Source organism: Sciurus carolinensis, chromosome 12, assembly GCF_902686445.1.
Source record: "Sciurus carolinensis chromosome 12, mSciCar1.2, whole genome shotgun sequence".
Lineage (NCBI taxonomy): Eukaryota > Metazoa > Chordata > Mammalia > Rodentia > Sciuridae > Sciurus > Sciurus carolinensis.
Genome location: NC_062224.1, coordinates 605,481 through 621,608, shown reverse-complemented (window position 1 = coordinate 621,608; position 16,128 = coordinate 605,481). Strand labels below are relative to the sequence as shown.

Here is a 16,128-nt window from a genome sequence, read left to right as displayed (position 1 = left end):
GCACCCCGGGCAGGAAGCCCCCAAGGAGGCTGCAGCCTGTGGCCCCCAGCTGTGTCACCTCCGGACAGGCAGGGCTGGGAGAGGGCAGCAGGATCCGAAGTGCCAGGGCAGGGCAGGAGGGGTGAACACGCAGTGAACCTGGTCTGCGACACCACAGTGATGGCAGCTTAACACTATGCATTTGCCAAAACCCACCGACGCACAACACAGGTGGAGCCAGCAAGAGCATGGACTGGCCAAGAGAGGTCCCCGTGGGTCCCAGGGGGTGCAAAAGCCCACTCTGGGGCAGGGCGGCACATGGAGGAGCTGGGGGTGGGGCACGTGGGAGCTCTGCACTGTCCCCCCAGTTTTGCTATGAACCTAAATATACTCTGAAAAGTCTACTTTTTAAAGTTTCATGAAGACATATCATTCTGTATTTTCTATTTTATTCTAGTTTCTCTTTCAGAAATTTCAGTTTCCCCTCATAAACTTTTAATCATACCCCCTGCTGGTGGCCTGGCCGGAGCAGCAAGCTGGTGCTCTGGACAGGGTCCAGCAGGCTCGTGAGCTGCCTTTCCCCCCCCAGGGGCCAAGCAGGAAGCAGCCTGGCCTGGTGCAATACCTGGAGGGAGGGTCTCCGCGCTCTGTGCTTTCTCGTCTCCGTTGCTGTGGTGAAGGTCTTTCTTTCTAACGGGGTCAATTTCGTTCCAGTCCTCCTGGGGGAACAAAGACACCAAGTGAGCACGCCTTCAACCATCAGTTCCACACTGCATGCCTGGTGATGCCCCGGGTCCCGACAGTGAGCAAGGGAGGGCTCCCACTCTGAGGCCCCCTCCTCAGAGCCCGCAGGTTGCCGAGAGGCCAAGGGGAGGAGAAGCCCTCCCAGGGAGTGCCTGCACTTGGGCCACACACCCGTGGGAGGATGCGCTGGAACCCCAGAGCTCCGAGGGCGTGGGAGACCGGCAAAGCGCATTGGATAATCAGCTCCACGTTGGTCAGAGTCACGAGAAGATGGTGGCTCAACGTCCCAGTGACTTGTGGACACCTCCTTGAGGGGCCAGGAGCCCTGCCAGGAGTTACATGAAGCATGCTGACCCCACTGACTGATGCGTGGGCAGGGCCCCAGGGCTGGCTGGGGGTGGCGTGGAGGGGGCCTGGGGCTGGCGGAGACGGCCAGGATCAGTGCTGCGGCTTCAACCCAAGTGTGCAGCCGGAGTGGACTCGGCTCTGCACATTCCTTCACCCACCTGGGCCTACAACGTGCTCTCATTTGTCAGCGCTAAGTGGAGCCAAGGGGGTTCCACAGCCACAGACCGAGCGCAGCACCCACCCTCTTCAACCCGATTTCTGTGCATCAAGGAGGGCCTCCACCACCCAGGCAGAAGCCCCTGGGCCCTTGCTGTCCACACACGGGAAGCAACGTGGCAGGACCTGTCCCACAGCCCAGCCGGTCCTTTCCTGCTGCACGTACGCCACACTCCCAGGCCAGCACAGCTCTGCTGGCGTCTCAGTGTGCGGTGAGATGGGCAGCAGACTGTCTCCACACGCAGCTTGCTCTGCGGACGACCTGCTTCCTGCTCCAGGGGCACTAGAGGGAAGCCGCCCAGGACCCTCCTCAGGCAGCCCTTCCTCCCCTGGTTTCTGCAGCTGAGTGCTACAGCGGGCCCATCACCTCTGCACAAAGTCGGGCGGGCAAAGGACACAGGACAGGAACCATTCCCCACGGGGGTCCCGACCCCTCCCTGCACGCACAGGGCCTCTCAGGCTCCAAGTGCCCTGCCTAAGTTAGGCCACATGGTAACAAACGCATTAAAAGGTGTCTGCATTCCAACTTAAAATATTTTTCTTGCTGCAAAGATTCCGAAAAGATACTGGTGAAATTATTTGTTTACACTTGAAACTGAATGCTGGCAATGATGATTTTGCAACAATGTAGGTGAATGGGAGCAGCAAACACTAACCCGCCTGCCGGGTGTGGCCTGCCAGAGGGCCGGCCCAGACTTTGAGCAGGCACCACTTTTTATTTCCTGCTTGCTCGTAGCATCTTGTGATTTCCCCCCACAGGCATCTAGCCTCCTATAACATTGGCTACCGGATCAAACCATGTAACCTTCTATGGAATAAAATCTAAAGGCGGAGGACAGGAAGGCAGTGGAATAAGACGAACATCATCACCCTGTGTACACGTACGATTCCATGAATGGTGTGACTACATCGTGCACAACCATAGAAAGGAAAAGATGTGCCCCATTTGTGTACGATGAGTCAAAATGCAGTCTATAAAAATAAAAATAAATAAAATTTAAAAAATCGAAAGTCAAGGTTGCCCCTGGGGCTGGTGACTCTAGAATCAAGTCACCATCTGTGGCAGTCCCAAAACCAACATTTTTACTTCAACCATCCCTGTTTTCTTAAAAAGTAAACATTTTCTTCCTCCCTGGATGGGAGCCTCCCTTCTCCTGCCCCATGCCCATCGGAACCCTAACGCACACAGGGTGCACACAGTACCCAGCAGGAGCAACAAGGCCACTTGCAAATACCCACTGTGTGCCAGCCTATCCTCACCATGACAGACCCGTGTCACACAGTTCCTGTCCTGCAGGAGGATTCCTGAACCAGAGAGGTCAGGCGATCTGTCCAGGTTGCACAGTTGGTGATAAGCTGAAGCTGGCCCCTTCTAAGTCAGGATGGGATGGAGGCCAGTGCTCGAGTGAAGCCAAGTCACAGGACATAGATTCTGGGCATGTCACAAAAACCCAAGAATAGCTGGGCACAGCGGTGCACAACTGTAATCCCAGCAACCTGGGAGGCTGAGGCAGGAGGCCTGCAAGTTCAAAGCCAGCCTCAGCAACTTAGCAAGGCCCTAAGCAACTTAGGAAGACTTTGTCTCAAAATAAAAAATAAAAGGTATTAGGGATATGGCTCAGTGGTTAAGCATCCCTGGGTTCAATCCCCTGGTACCAAAATACAAAAACAAAAACCTAAGCATACATTTCTAAGGGAGCATTCCCAAAGGACTATCTGGTCCTGCCTCGTGGTCAGAACTGTGCCTGTCAGTCAACCCCTCTGGAGCAGGAGGACCACGCGGGGCTGCCGCACACCCACATGGAAGCTCCATCCAAGCACGGCTCAAACTCTCCTCTTCCCGCATCGCTCCACCATCATCTGCCACCCCACTTCACAGAGGAGGCCGCCGAGGCCCTGGGTACCACATGCCGTGTGAGTTGGAATTCAGCCACCTCTTCGTGCCTAGGAGCTCCCTCTCCCCAGTTGAGGAGCCAGGCCAAGAGGAAGTGACTGATGACCACCTGTCCAGGGGCCCAGGCATGGTCACATAAGCTCCTGCAAGTAGGAGCTGTGGGAGGGGCAGGCAAGGAGCACAAGGTGCCAGGGGTGCTCCAGTTGGCTGCATGACCATGCCACAAGGACTGGAGCACTGGACACATCCACTCACTACCCGTGGAAAGACCAAGACCCTGGGCTGCCGAGCAAGCGGCACTGCAGAGAAGCACGGGGCCTCCCCCTTCCCGCGCGTGCGGGGGCTAGCGCAGCTCTGACACACGTCTGGCTCCTCTGCACAGCTCAAGTGCACATCCTGCCCACGTCCCTCTTACAGCGCACCCAGTGGAAGTCAGCGCAGCAGAGCCAAGTCCCACAGAGACGGGGCACCCCCAAGCTGCTTCTCTACCACCATGACCACATGGCACAGGAGCCGATGCACCCTCCTGAGCAGATAAAATGGCAGTGGCAGCTGAGTGGCATTATTTTCAGAAATAGCAAGTCCGGGGGAGCCAGCGCACAGCCCGGTGCAGCCCACACAGGGGCAGGGAGTCCAGGCACTGGTGGATGTTAGAATGTTCCTGAGCCACTCTGCACGTCCTCGCCACGCAGCTCACTTGAGGCAGAGGCGAGGCCAGGCCTCCCAAGGCAGGCAGCACACTGCCGGGGCCAGGCAGGGCTGAGTGGCACGGGGCAAGTCCAGGGCACACCCACTGGACTGAGCCCACCAGTGTGAAGACCGCCAGCACCACGGTGAGTTCTCAGCCCCAGACCCTCATCAGCGAGACTTGCTGCACACGAGCCAGACGGTGACCAAGATCAGCACTGGGCACCGAGCCGCTGCAGGGCCCCTGCGTGCAGCTCGAGGGCCACCCCAGCTCTGCTAGAGACAAGGGAGCAGGCCGCCCTGGACCCTCCGCTGAATGCGTGTCACTGTTGAACCACTTCAGCAACCAGCCCGTGTGCTCACAGGCCAGAGCCCACAAACACCCCGGGCAGGCCGTCCATCCACTGCCACCCCCGACTGCTCCTATGACAATCCTGGGGGACCGGGGACACCCCAAGGCTCCTGTGCAGAAGGCTCAGTCCCAGGAGGTGGAGTTCCTGGGAGGTGGGGCCTCCTGAGAGGCTGTGGGCGGCCAGGCAGCTCTGTCCAGCCCTAGGCCCTCCCTGCCTCCAGCTGCCCTGAGGCGAGGAGCTCTGCTCCGGCCCCACTCTCTGCCACAAGGCTCTGCCCACGCGGGCCAAAGCCGTGGAGCCCACTGACCCCGACTGCAGCTCTGACACGGTGGCCACGGCACCTTCCTCCTCCACGCTGCTCTTCTCGGGTTCCGCCACTGCGGGGGACGCCAACGCACACGCACAGCCAATCTGTGCAACGACACTCGAGGTGTTTAAAAGGTCAGGTTGATAGACTTGTAAAAAGAGGTAACGTGTCCAGCCCATCTCCAGAGGTGGACGCCAGCTGCAGCAAAGACCCTACCCTCCTGAGTGCTGCTCACTCAAGGGCAGGTCGCAGGAGTGAATCGGCCTCCTCCTAAGATGCTCCTAAGATCCAGTGACCAGAGGGCCAAGGATGCGGGCGCCTCCAGCTCTTTGGGCAGGTGCTCGCCCAGGGCCTTCAGAGGGGCTCTGGGGTACCTCAGGGGGACCGGGTGCACACTGGCACATGGTCACCATCTTCCCCTTCTCTTTTTAACAGGGTATGCAGCCAGCAACCAAACAACCAACACGTGTGACTAACTCTGAAAAAGGGTCCCTCGAGATGGACGGGTTCCCATCTGTGGCCCACCTGGGCCAAACCCAGCACTGCGACATGGTGGGAGGGCTGCATGAAGGTGCAGGGTGTGGCGTGGCTGGTGTGGCTGGCGGGGTCGTCCCACTCTTCTGTGGGCTCTCATGCCACCTCTGCTCCCCCAGCCCAGGCACAGAGCTGGTCTGTCACCTGGAGCTCTAAGAACAAGCACAGGGTGCAAAGGCTGCCCCCATAAAAGGCGGCACCCCTTGACTCTTGGGCCGCCACTGTCCGCGGGCTTTGGGGAGCCTGTGCCCCTCCAGTGGCAGCTCAGCCTCCCAACCTGTCCCCTCCAGGCGTCCAAGTAAGACGGCTCCTGACAGCCCACTCCCGAGCCCCCACCGCGGGGGCAGCTGGTCAGCCTCAGGAGGGACTTGGGGGCTGGGGGTCTTCCCCTCCCACCACGACCCTCCTTTCAGCTGCAGCACATCCTGTCCCTTCAGGAAGGGTGCATATCACCAAGCTTGACAAAGCAGGGCGTTTTCATAAAATTAAGGTATCTCAGCAAAAGAGCTCCCCGAGGTTCACGCAAAAAGCTCATACTTAAAAATGAAGACCATGGGGCTGGGTGTGGCTCCGTGGTAGAGCGCTTGCGTAGCATGTGTGAGGCACTGGGTTTGAGTCTCAGCACCACATGTAAATAAACAGAATACAGATCCATGAACTAAAAAATATGTTTAAAAAGTAAAAAATTAATAAATAAATAACGACCCCAAGCAGATGAAAGTGGTGGGAGAGGCTGAACCAGCAGGGGGCACCTGAGGGCGGAGCCAAGCAGGACAGCAGGATGACCCAGGGGCACCTGAGGGCGGAGCCAAGGAGGACACACAGGATGACCCAGGGGCACCTGAGGGCGGAGCCAAGAAGGACACACAGGATGACTCAGGGAACCTGAGGGTGCAGCCAAGGAGGACACACAGGATGACCCAGGGCACCTGAGGGCGGAGCCAAGAAGGACACACAGGATGACTCAGGGCACCTGAGGGTGCAGCCAAGAAGGACACACAGGATGACCCAGGGGCACCTGAGGGCGGAGCCAAGAAGGACACATAGATGACCCAGGGCACCTGAGGGTGCAGCAAAGGGGGACACACAGGATGACCCAGGGCACCTGAGGGTGCAGCCAAGGAGGACACACAGGATGACCCAGGGCACCTGAGGGCGGAACCAAGGAGGACACACAGGATGACCCAGGGCACCTGAGGGCGAAGCCAAGAAGGACACACAGGATGACCCAGGGGCACCTGAGGGCAGAACCAAGGAGGACACACAGGATGACCCAGGGGCACCTGAGGGCAGAACCAAGGAGGACACACAGGATGACCCAGGGGCACCTGAGGGCAGAGCCAAGAAGGACACACAGGATGACCCAGGGCACCTGAGGGGGCAGCCAAGAAGGACACACAGGATGACCCAGGGCACCTGAGGGTGGAGCCAAGGAGGACACACAGGATGACCCAGGGGCACCTGAGGGCGGAGCCAAGGAGGACACACAGGATGACCCAGGGGCACCTGAGGGGGCAGCCAAGGAGGACACACAGGATGACCCAGGGCACCTGAGGGTGGAGCCAAGGAGGACACACAGGATGACCCAGGGCACCTGAGGGTGGAACCAAGAAGGACACACAGGATGACCCAGGGCACCTGAGGGTGGAACCAAGGAGGACACACAGGATGACCCAGGGCACCTGAGGGTGCAGCCAAGAAGGACACACAGGATGACCCAGGGCACCTGAGGGTGCAGCCAAGGAGGACACACAGGATGACCCAGGGCACCTGAGGGCGGAGCCAAGAAGGACACACAGGATGACCCAGGGCACCTGAGGGTGGAGCCAAGGAGGACACACAGGATGACCCAGGGCACCTGAGGGTGGAACCAAGAAGGACACACAGGATGACCCAGGGCACCTGAGGGTGGAACCAAGGAGGACACACAGGATGACCCAGGGCACCTGAGGGTGGAACCAAGGAGGACACACAGGATGACCCAGGGCACCTGAGGGTGCAGCCAAGAAGGACACACAGGATGACCCAGGGCACCTGAGGGCGGAGCCAAGAAGGACACACAGGATGACCCAGGGGCACCTGAGGGTGCAGCCAAGAAGGACACACAGGATGACCCAGGGCACCTGAGGGTGCAGCCAAGGAGGACACACAGGATGACCCAGGGGCACCAGAGGGCGGAACCAAGGAGGACACACAGGATGACCCAGGGCACTGAGGTGCAGTCAAGGAGGACACACAGGATGACCCAGGGCACCTGAGGGTGCAGCCAAGGAGGACACACAGGATGACCCAGGGCACCTGAGGGCGGAGCCAAGAAGGACACACAGGATGACCCAGGGCACCTGAGGGTGGAGCCAAGGAGGACACACAGGATGACCCAGGGCACCTGAGGGTGCAGCCAAGAAGGACACACAGGATGACCCAGGGCACCTGAGGGCGGAATCAAGGAGGACACACAGGATGACCCAGGGCACCTGAGGGTGCAGCCAAGAAGGACACACAGGATGACCCAGGGGGCACCTGAGGGCAGAACCAAGGAGGACACACAGGATGACCCAGGGGGCACCTGAGGGTGGAGCCAAGGAGGAAACACAGGATGACCCAGGGGCACCTGAGGGTGGAGCCAAGGAGGACATACAGGATGACCCAGGGGCACCTGAGGGCGGAGCCAAGAAGGACACACAGGATGGCCCAGGGGCACCTGAGGGGGCAGCCAAGGAGGACACACAGGATGACAAGGGCACCTGAGGGTGGAGCCAAGGAGGACACACAGGATGACCCAGGGCACCTGAGGGCGGAACCAAGGAGGACACACAGGATGACCCAGGGCACCTGAGGGCGGAACCAAGGAGGACACACAGGATGACCCAGGGCACCTGAGGGCGGAACCAAGGAGGACACACAGGATGACCCAGGGCACCTGAGGGTGCAGCCAAGAAGGACACACAGGATGACCCAGGGCACCTGAGGGTGCAGCCAAGGAGGACACACAGGATGGCCCAGGGGCACCTGAGGGCGGAACCAAGGAGGACACACAGGATGACCCAGGGCACCTGAGGGTGCAGCCAAGAAGGACACACAGGATGACCCAGGGCACCTGAGGGTGCAGCCAAGGAGGACACACAGGATGACCCAGGGCACCTGAGGGCGGAGCCAAGAAGGACACACAGGATGGCCCAGGGCACCTGAGGGTGCAGCCAAGAAGGACACACAGGATGACCCAGGGCACCTGAGGGTGCAGCCAAGAAGGACACACAGGATGACCCAGGGCACCTGAGATGCAGTCAAGGAGGACACACAGGATGACCCAGGGCATCTGAGGGCGGAGCCAAGAAGGACACACAGGATGACCCAGGGCACCTGAGGGTGCAGCCAAGAAGGACACACAGGATGACACAGGGCACCTGAGGGTGCAGCCAAGGAGGACACACAGGATGACCCAGGGCACCTGAGGGTGCAGCCAAGGAGGACACACAGGATGGCCCAGGGGCACCTGAGGGTGCAGCCAAGAAGGACACACAGGATGACACAGGGCACCTGAGGGTGCAGCCAAGAAGGACACACAGGATGACCCAGGGCACCTGAGGGCGGAACCAAGGAGGACACACAGGATGACCCAGGGCACCTGAGGGTGCAGCCAAGAAGGACACACAGGATGACCCAGGGCACCTGAGGGCGGAGCCAAGAAGGACACACAGGATGACCCAGGGCACCTGAGGGCGGAGCCAAGAAGGACACACAGGATGACCCAGGGCACCTGAGGGTGCAGCCAAGGAGGACACACAGGATGACCCAGGGCACCTGAGGGTGCAGCCAAGGAGGACACACAGGATGACCCAGGGCACCTGAGGGCGGAACCAAGGAGGACACACAGGATGACCCAGGGCACCTGAGGGTGCAGCCAAGGAGGACACACAGGATGGCCCAGGGGCACCTGAGGGCGGAACCAAGGAGGACACACAGGATGACCCAGGGCACCTGAGGGTGCAGCCAAGAAGGACACACAGGATGACCCAGGGCACCTGAGGGTGGAGCCAAGGAGGACACACAGGATGACCCAGGGCACCTGAGGGCGGAATCAAGGAGGACACACAGGATGACCCAGGGCACCTGAGGGTGCAGCCAAGAAGGACACACAGGATGACCCAGGGCACCTGAGGGTGCAGCCAAGAAGGACACACAGGATGACCCAGGGCACCTGAGGGTGCAGCCAAGAAGGACACACAGGATGACCCAGGGCACCTGAGATGCAGTCAAGGAGGACACACAGGATGACCCAGGGCACCTGAGGGTGCAGCCAAGAAGGACACACAGGATGACCCAGGGCACCTGAGGGTGCAGCCAAGAAGGACACACAGGATGACACAGGGCACCTGAGGGTGCAGCCAAGGAGGACACACAGGATGACCCAGGGCACCTGAGGGGGGAGCCAAGAAGGACACACAGGATGGCCCAGGGGCACCTGAGGGTGCAGCCAAGAAGGACACACAGGATGACACAGGGCACCTGAGGGTGCAGCCAAGAAGGACACACAGGATGACCCAGGGCACCTGAGGGCGGAACCAAGGAGGACACACAGGATGACCCAGGGCACCTGAGGGTGCAGCCAAGAAGGACACACAGGATGACCCAGGGCACCTGAGGGTGCAGCCAAGGAGGACACACAGGATGACCCAGGGCACCTGAGGGCGGAGCCAAGAAGGACACACAGGATGACCCAGGGCACCTGAGGGCGGAGCCAAGAAGGACACACAGGATGACCCAGGGCACCTGAGGGTGCAGCCAAGGAGGACACACAGGATGACCCAGGGCACCTGAGGGTGCAGCCAAGGAGGACACACAGGATGACCCAGGGCACCTGAGGGCGGAACCAAGGAGGACACACAGGATGACCCAGGGCACCTGAGGGTGCAGCCAAGGAGGACACACAGGATGGCCCAGGGGCACCTGAGGGCGGAACCAAGGAGGACACACAGGATGACCCAGGGCACCTGAGGGTGCAGCCAAGAAGGACACACAGGATGACCCAGGGCACCTGAGGGTGGAGCCAAGGAGGACACACAGGATGACCCAGGGCACCTGAGGGTGCAGCCAAGGAGGACACACAGGATGACCCAGGGCACCTGAGGGCGGAGCCAAGAAGGACACACAGGATGACCCAGGGCACCTGAGGGTGCAGCCAAGGAGGACACACAGGATGACCCAGGGCACCTGAGGGTGCAGCCAAGGAGGACACACAGGATGACCCAGGGCACCTGAGGGCGGAACCAAGGAGGACACACAGGATGACCCAGGGCACCTGAGGGTGGAGCCAAGGAGGACACACAGGATGGCCCAGGGGCACCTGAGGGCGGAACCAAGGAGGACACACAGGATGACCCAGGGCACCTGAGGGTGCAGCCAAGAAGGACACACAGGATGACCCAGGGCACCTGAGGGTGGAGCCAAGGAGGACACACAGGATGACCCAGGGCACCTGAGGGTGCAGCCAAGGAGGACACACAGGATGACCCAGGGCACCTGAGGGCGGAATCAAGGAGGACACACAGGATGACCCAGGGCACCTGAGGGTGCAGCCAAGAAGGACACACAGGATGACCCAGGGCACCTGAGGGCAGAACCAAGGAGGACACACAGGATGACCCAGGGGGCACCTGAGGGTGCAGCCAAGGAGGACACACAGGATGACCCAGGGGCACCTGAGGGTGCAGCCAAGGAGGACACACAGGATGACCCAGGGGCACCTGAGGGTGCAGCCAAGGAGGACACACAGGATGACCCAGGGGGCACCTGAGGGTGGAGCCAAGGAAGACATGCAGAGCTCAGGGCAGGGGGCCACGTGTCCAGCCACATCCATACCATAGGAGGTTTCTCACTCACCACCTCTGCACCAGGTCAGAACTGGCTGCAGAAACTGACCCTGACCTGCAGACCACCTGCGAGAGGAAGGATAGGCCCCAAGGAACCCAGGAGGCACTCTCAAGGGCCAGAACCTGGAACTAGGTGAAAACTCCCGATTAACACTCCGCCCTGCTCCCCAGGACCAGGCTGGGGCCACCAGCCAGTGAGTGGGAGGGACTTGGCCTCAGCCACAGGACCTTTCACTCCTCGTGGTCCCCCGCACAGGGACAGGACCTTCCCCAACCTCGAGGTCCCAACAGCACATCACCCTCTCTTCAGAGGAGAAGAGGCGGACACTGGGCAATGGGGTGAGCACAGAAGTCAGGGGGGAAGAGCCGCCTTCCCCACGCTGCCCAGGGATGGGCCCCAGGGAGAAGGGCACCAGGTGAGGGGACATGTGCCAGGCTGGGCCCCCTCCACCCAAGGCCAGGTCGAGGCTGTGCAGCCCTGAGGGCTGAGGACCGGGCTGCCTAGAGACACCGGTACTTCCTGGTCCCATCTTGTGCAGGAACCACAAAGGCACTGAGCAGCGTGGCACCCTGAGGGCACGGACTGCCCCGAGTCCCAGATGCTGGGTGCAGTCTTCAGTGGCCACTCATGGAGCACAGCAACCTGATCCCCTGGAAAGAGCCAGGCTTCCTGGACCTCGGTCAGACCTCAGTCTTGGGCATCTTCAGACCATGGAAATGCAAAGCAGAATCCAAACGAGGACCAGGAAACCTAGGCAAAGTTCCCCTCCACCCCTGGTCCCACGAGGGGCATCTCCTTCCATCCTCGAAGAAATTCGAGGCAATGGTGGACGTGGAGGGGCAGGGCCAGCCTGTGCTTATACAGCAAGCCTGTGGCCTTAAGCATCCCAGAGAAAGGCTCGGCCAGAGGCAGAGGACACCCCACGTGAAGAGCAGGGGCCACAGCCACCCCCAGGCAGCCCCCAGGCAGGGGCAGAGGAGCGCTGGCAGCCAGGTGCAGCAGGTGCCCTCCTGGACACCGTCAGCCACCATGCTCCACCTCATCCAAACACAGGGTGGAAACCTCGCCTGACCCTAGAGCTGCCCCTGCCCTATGCGAACATCTGCAGGCTACACGGGCCATGGTGAGGCCCAGGTCTTGGGTGCTGCTTGGCTCATCCACTCTGCCCTCTCTCTCAGCCTCCTCCGCTGGCTCCCAGGCTACCCCGCAGGGCAAACCCAAGTGCTCCCGAGGGAGAGGACACAGGGCCAGGAGGCTGCCGCCCTGCATACCCCTCGATGGTCCACAGGGAGAAATGACTGGGACACAGGAACAGGCCCAAGCCTTGGGTCCCACAGGGTCCTAGCTCCACGGCACCAGTCAGCCACTGGGTGCCTGATGAAGACGGGCTCCAAGTGGAACCTCGGGTGAAAAGAGGGTTCCCCAAGTGAGAGTGTTTTGCAGAGCACAGGCCCTCCCCACCCAGCTTGGCAGAGGCCGCAGAAGGCCCAGTCTCACCCTACTCCATGCCTTAGTCTCTCCATCTCTAAGAAAAGACCACGCATGTTGGCCCGGGCTGGAGTCCACCTCGAATCCTTCAGCAGAACTGTCCAGGCTGCCCCTCCCGTCTGGGCTCTGCAGGCCTGGTGCTGTGGAGTCCTGCACAGTTGCTGCCTGGAAGTCCTCCCAGAGTCAGAACTGGACTTCCACACCACCTGCTGCCGTGGCCAGCTCGTTGCACCACACTGTCCGCACCCCTGGACTGGGCTCTGCTTCTCTTCCCCACGTTCAAGGTCTGATCACTTCCAGGGACGTGCACCCTCCTCGGCACACAGCTGTGAGCTTGGACAACGGCACACTGTCCTGTCACTCCAAGTGAGAAGAGGACCAAGTCCACAGGCACCAAGAGCCCCCAATATCCCTGCCCCGGGCCTGGTGGCACCTGATCACCTTTCCCATGGTTCTGCCTTTCCCAGAATGTCACACAAGCAGAACCACAAGGCATGTGTCCTCCTGGCCCTGCTCCTGGCCTCGTGAGCCTTAGAAGCTGTCCAGGTGTGCACGGGCCCTGCTGCCCTCCCTCTGTGGGTGGTGCTCAGTCATGTGACCACCCCCTCAACATCAGGATGTCCATCCTGATCACCGACAGGCTCCTGCGTCTGCCCTGCTCACGGGGAACCCAGGGAAGGGCTTATAATCACTCTCTTAGAAACAGTCTTCAAATAGCAAAAGCCTCAGGCCTCACGGGTCTCGTTCAGCCTGATCACTGAGTACGGCAGCCCTGCCTCTGCTGTCCTGGGCTCTGGCAGTGGGGACTCCAGTTTTCAATTCATGGACAGTCCAGTCGAAGCCATGACTGAGTAAGAGACAAGACTCGGGAGAGCTCAACTCCTGGGAGTCAGCAGCAGAGGACAAGGACCAAGCCCACTGCAGAAAGCTGGACAGAGCCCCAGGAGAGCCAGCACTGAGGAGTGGACCCACAGGCCTGGCTGAGCTCGTGACAACCAACCTGGGACTTCTGCTCAACAGAGGATGGGGGCAATGCTCTCACAGGAGGGGCCAAAGCACCCAGGAGCGTAGCCCGTGAGGCTGCAGCCCACACTGGTGAGGGACCCCACCACCTGGGTGGGTCCTGGTGCATGCGGAGCAGCCCCAGACCAAGCCCACCAGGAGAGGCCCTGCAGTGTCCAAAGGGTCTGTTCACAGACACAAGCACGAACACCAACCCTGAAGGCCCTCGGCCAGTCTTACCACATGGTGACGTCCAGCCCGACAGAGGCATATGTCCGCCAGGGCTGCTGTGAAAGGACCACCCACTGGGGCCCACACAACAGAGGCCTGCTGTCTGGGTTCTGGAGGTGTGAGGTCCAGGGCCGTCCCCTCAGAGGTCATGAGAGAACCTGCTACAGGCTCTTCTGCAGGTGGCCATAGCTCCCAGTCTCTTCTTGACTCCCGTGTGTCTGAGCCCCTTTCTACAAGGGCTCCAATGACAGTGGACTACAGCCCACCCTAGTGACCTCCTCTTAGCTAGGCTGCCTCTGCAGACTCCACCCCCAAACAGGCGCTGGGCTGGGGCTGCCGCTGGTCGCATCTGCTCACCTGCGGGGACGCTTTGCTCGTGCCTCCCCACAGCTGTCTCATAAGGGCCAGTGTCCACCAGGAGAAGGGTGCAGGGCCTCCCCGCAGACTCCATGTCCCTCCCACTGCTGTTTGTTTGTCCTAGAGGCTGGCAGCCGAGCTCTGAGGCAGCCTCAGGAAGTCGGTGTGGAGGTCAGAAGGCCCCACGTGGAGGACTGTGGTGAGTGAAGTCTCCATTCCACACCTTGGGCATACCCGGCTTGTTCTGACAAGACTGCGTAACTGGGGACATAGCTCAGGGACAAAATGCCCCTGGGTTCAATCCCTAACACCAAACAAAACCAAGCCAAGGACTGAACCCCACAGAGCACCCACAGTGGCAGGAAGGGGTGGAATTCTGGCCTCAGAGCTCCCAGGAGCTCTCTCACAGAGGCCTGTTATTCTCCCCAAACAATGGTTGGAAGAGAAACCATTTTAGAGCCACCCAGGCGGACAGTGCCACGTGACACATCTGCACATCGCAGTGTTTCGGAGGGGCTGGGCACCAGCAGCTCTTATCAATGTGTCAGTTCCAGACTCCAGGCCAGGGATGAATGTGAGGCTCCTGGAGCCGGCCTCACCGCAGTCAGTGTGCCCAAGGCCGGGATTACGAGCCCTCTGCCTCTTGCTGCCATGGGGTGGGCCCCAGGGACTCGGCTCACTGCGACTGACAAAGGAAACCCACAGTAGAGGCCTCGGGCTGGAGTCTGAGAGCAAGTGGGGCTGAGAGGCCGGGAGCTTCAGACTATGTCCTCAGACGAAATGGTGGCCCAAAAGGTCCCTGGCCACATGCCCGAGTCCCCAGGGCCTGCCTCTCGCATGCAGTGTCGCAGCCAGGTTCACTCTCCAGCACACCCCACGAGGGAGGAGCAGGGTGCCTACACACTGCCATCACCACCACACGCGTGTGCTTGGAGCCAGAGCCAGGGACAAGCACGGGCGGCCTGCCCAGGCAGACGGCCGCGGAGAGGGAGCTGCCCACAAGGGGCAGCGGGCTCACACCACCCTCACTGCTCATTAACACGAGCACTGGCCTCCAGCGGCCTGTCTCCCTGGCCTCCTCCCAGCCATGTGCGAGACCCAACAGCTTCCAGATGTTTTGCCAAACCCACAGTGAAAGGGAGTCTGATGCAGACACGTGCACGTGACCCCCATGCACACAGCAAGTTCACAAGGCCTAGACACGTGTGCTGCGCGCTGGAGCACGGTGTTTGGAATACTGACCCAACCTCCCACATGCTCAGAGCTGGAAGAACTTCACCCAGCCTGGCTCTGGTGTCTGTGCTTGTTAGAGAAGCAAAGCCTGAGCGCTGAAGGTCTCAGAGACCCCCACAGGAAGGGCTCCCCATCTCTTCCAGAGACCACTCGGGAGCACAGGGAAGGCAGTTCTGGGAGAAGCCACCTGGGGAGCAGAGGGTACAGGGACTTCCTGCTGCTTAAGGAGACAGTGCTGCTTCACATGGACAAGTCGGGGGTCACCTCCAACATGGGCCACATGTCACCACCAGGGAACACGGACCCCTGGGGTCTGATCCTGATCACTCATCACACAATGCATATTCCAAGCTCTCTCTTCTGAAACCTGGCAGCCCCTGACAGCAGGGAGCCCACCCCCCAAAAAGGACCTGTGGGTGCACTAAGGGGATGTGAGGGTAGCGACAGGAAGGCCTGGAGAGGGGAGACACATGCTCCACCCACAGGGCAGCAGGTCCCTGGACGCCCGCTCCCGGCACTTGTGATGGGGAAGCAACCCGCAGCCTTCAGTCCAGCTCCAAAGGGCACTCACACAAAGACCCTTTTGATTCCTGGTCAGGAAGACGGGAAAATACCATTTCCAGCCCAGACAGAACATGAAAGCTCATACAGAGAGACAGAGCCACTGCAGAGAGCGAGAGCCACCGGACCCCAGGCCAGCAAAGGCCGCTCGCAGCCTAGACCAGGCGGGACGTGGGCCTCTGCCCCAGGGACCTAAGACAGGGCCACGGTGCTGTCCTCAAAACATCCCGGGGCCCGGGGGGAGGTGGGGAGTGCCCGAGCCAACAGGAGGGCCTGCAGCAGCAGCACAGGCGCCCCCTCGGCCTCTGCCTGCAGGGCCTCCA

The 16,128-nt window shown here is 60.6% G+C and overlaps 1 protein-coding gene across 1 annotated transcript in view; it reads right to left on the bottom strand.

The window, feature by feature from the left end:
• The window catches only part of Galnt2 (polypeptide N-acetylgalactosaminyltransferase 2), an 84,186-nt gene that overhangs the window by 34,930 nt on the left and 33,128 nt on the right, over window positions 1-16,128 (bottom strand). The window contains exon 2 of the mRNA XM_047520926.1: window positions 605-698. Within this exon, the coding sequence (XP_047376882.1) occupies window positions 605-698 (94 nt within the window). The remainder of the gene's footprint in view (window positions 1-604; window positions 699-16,128) is intronic.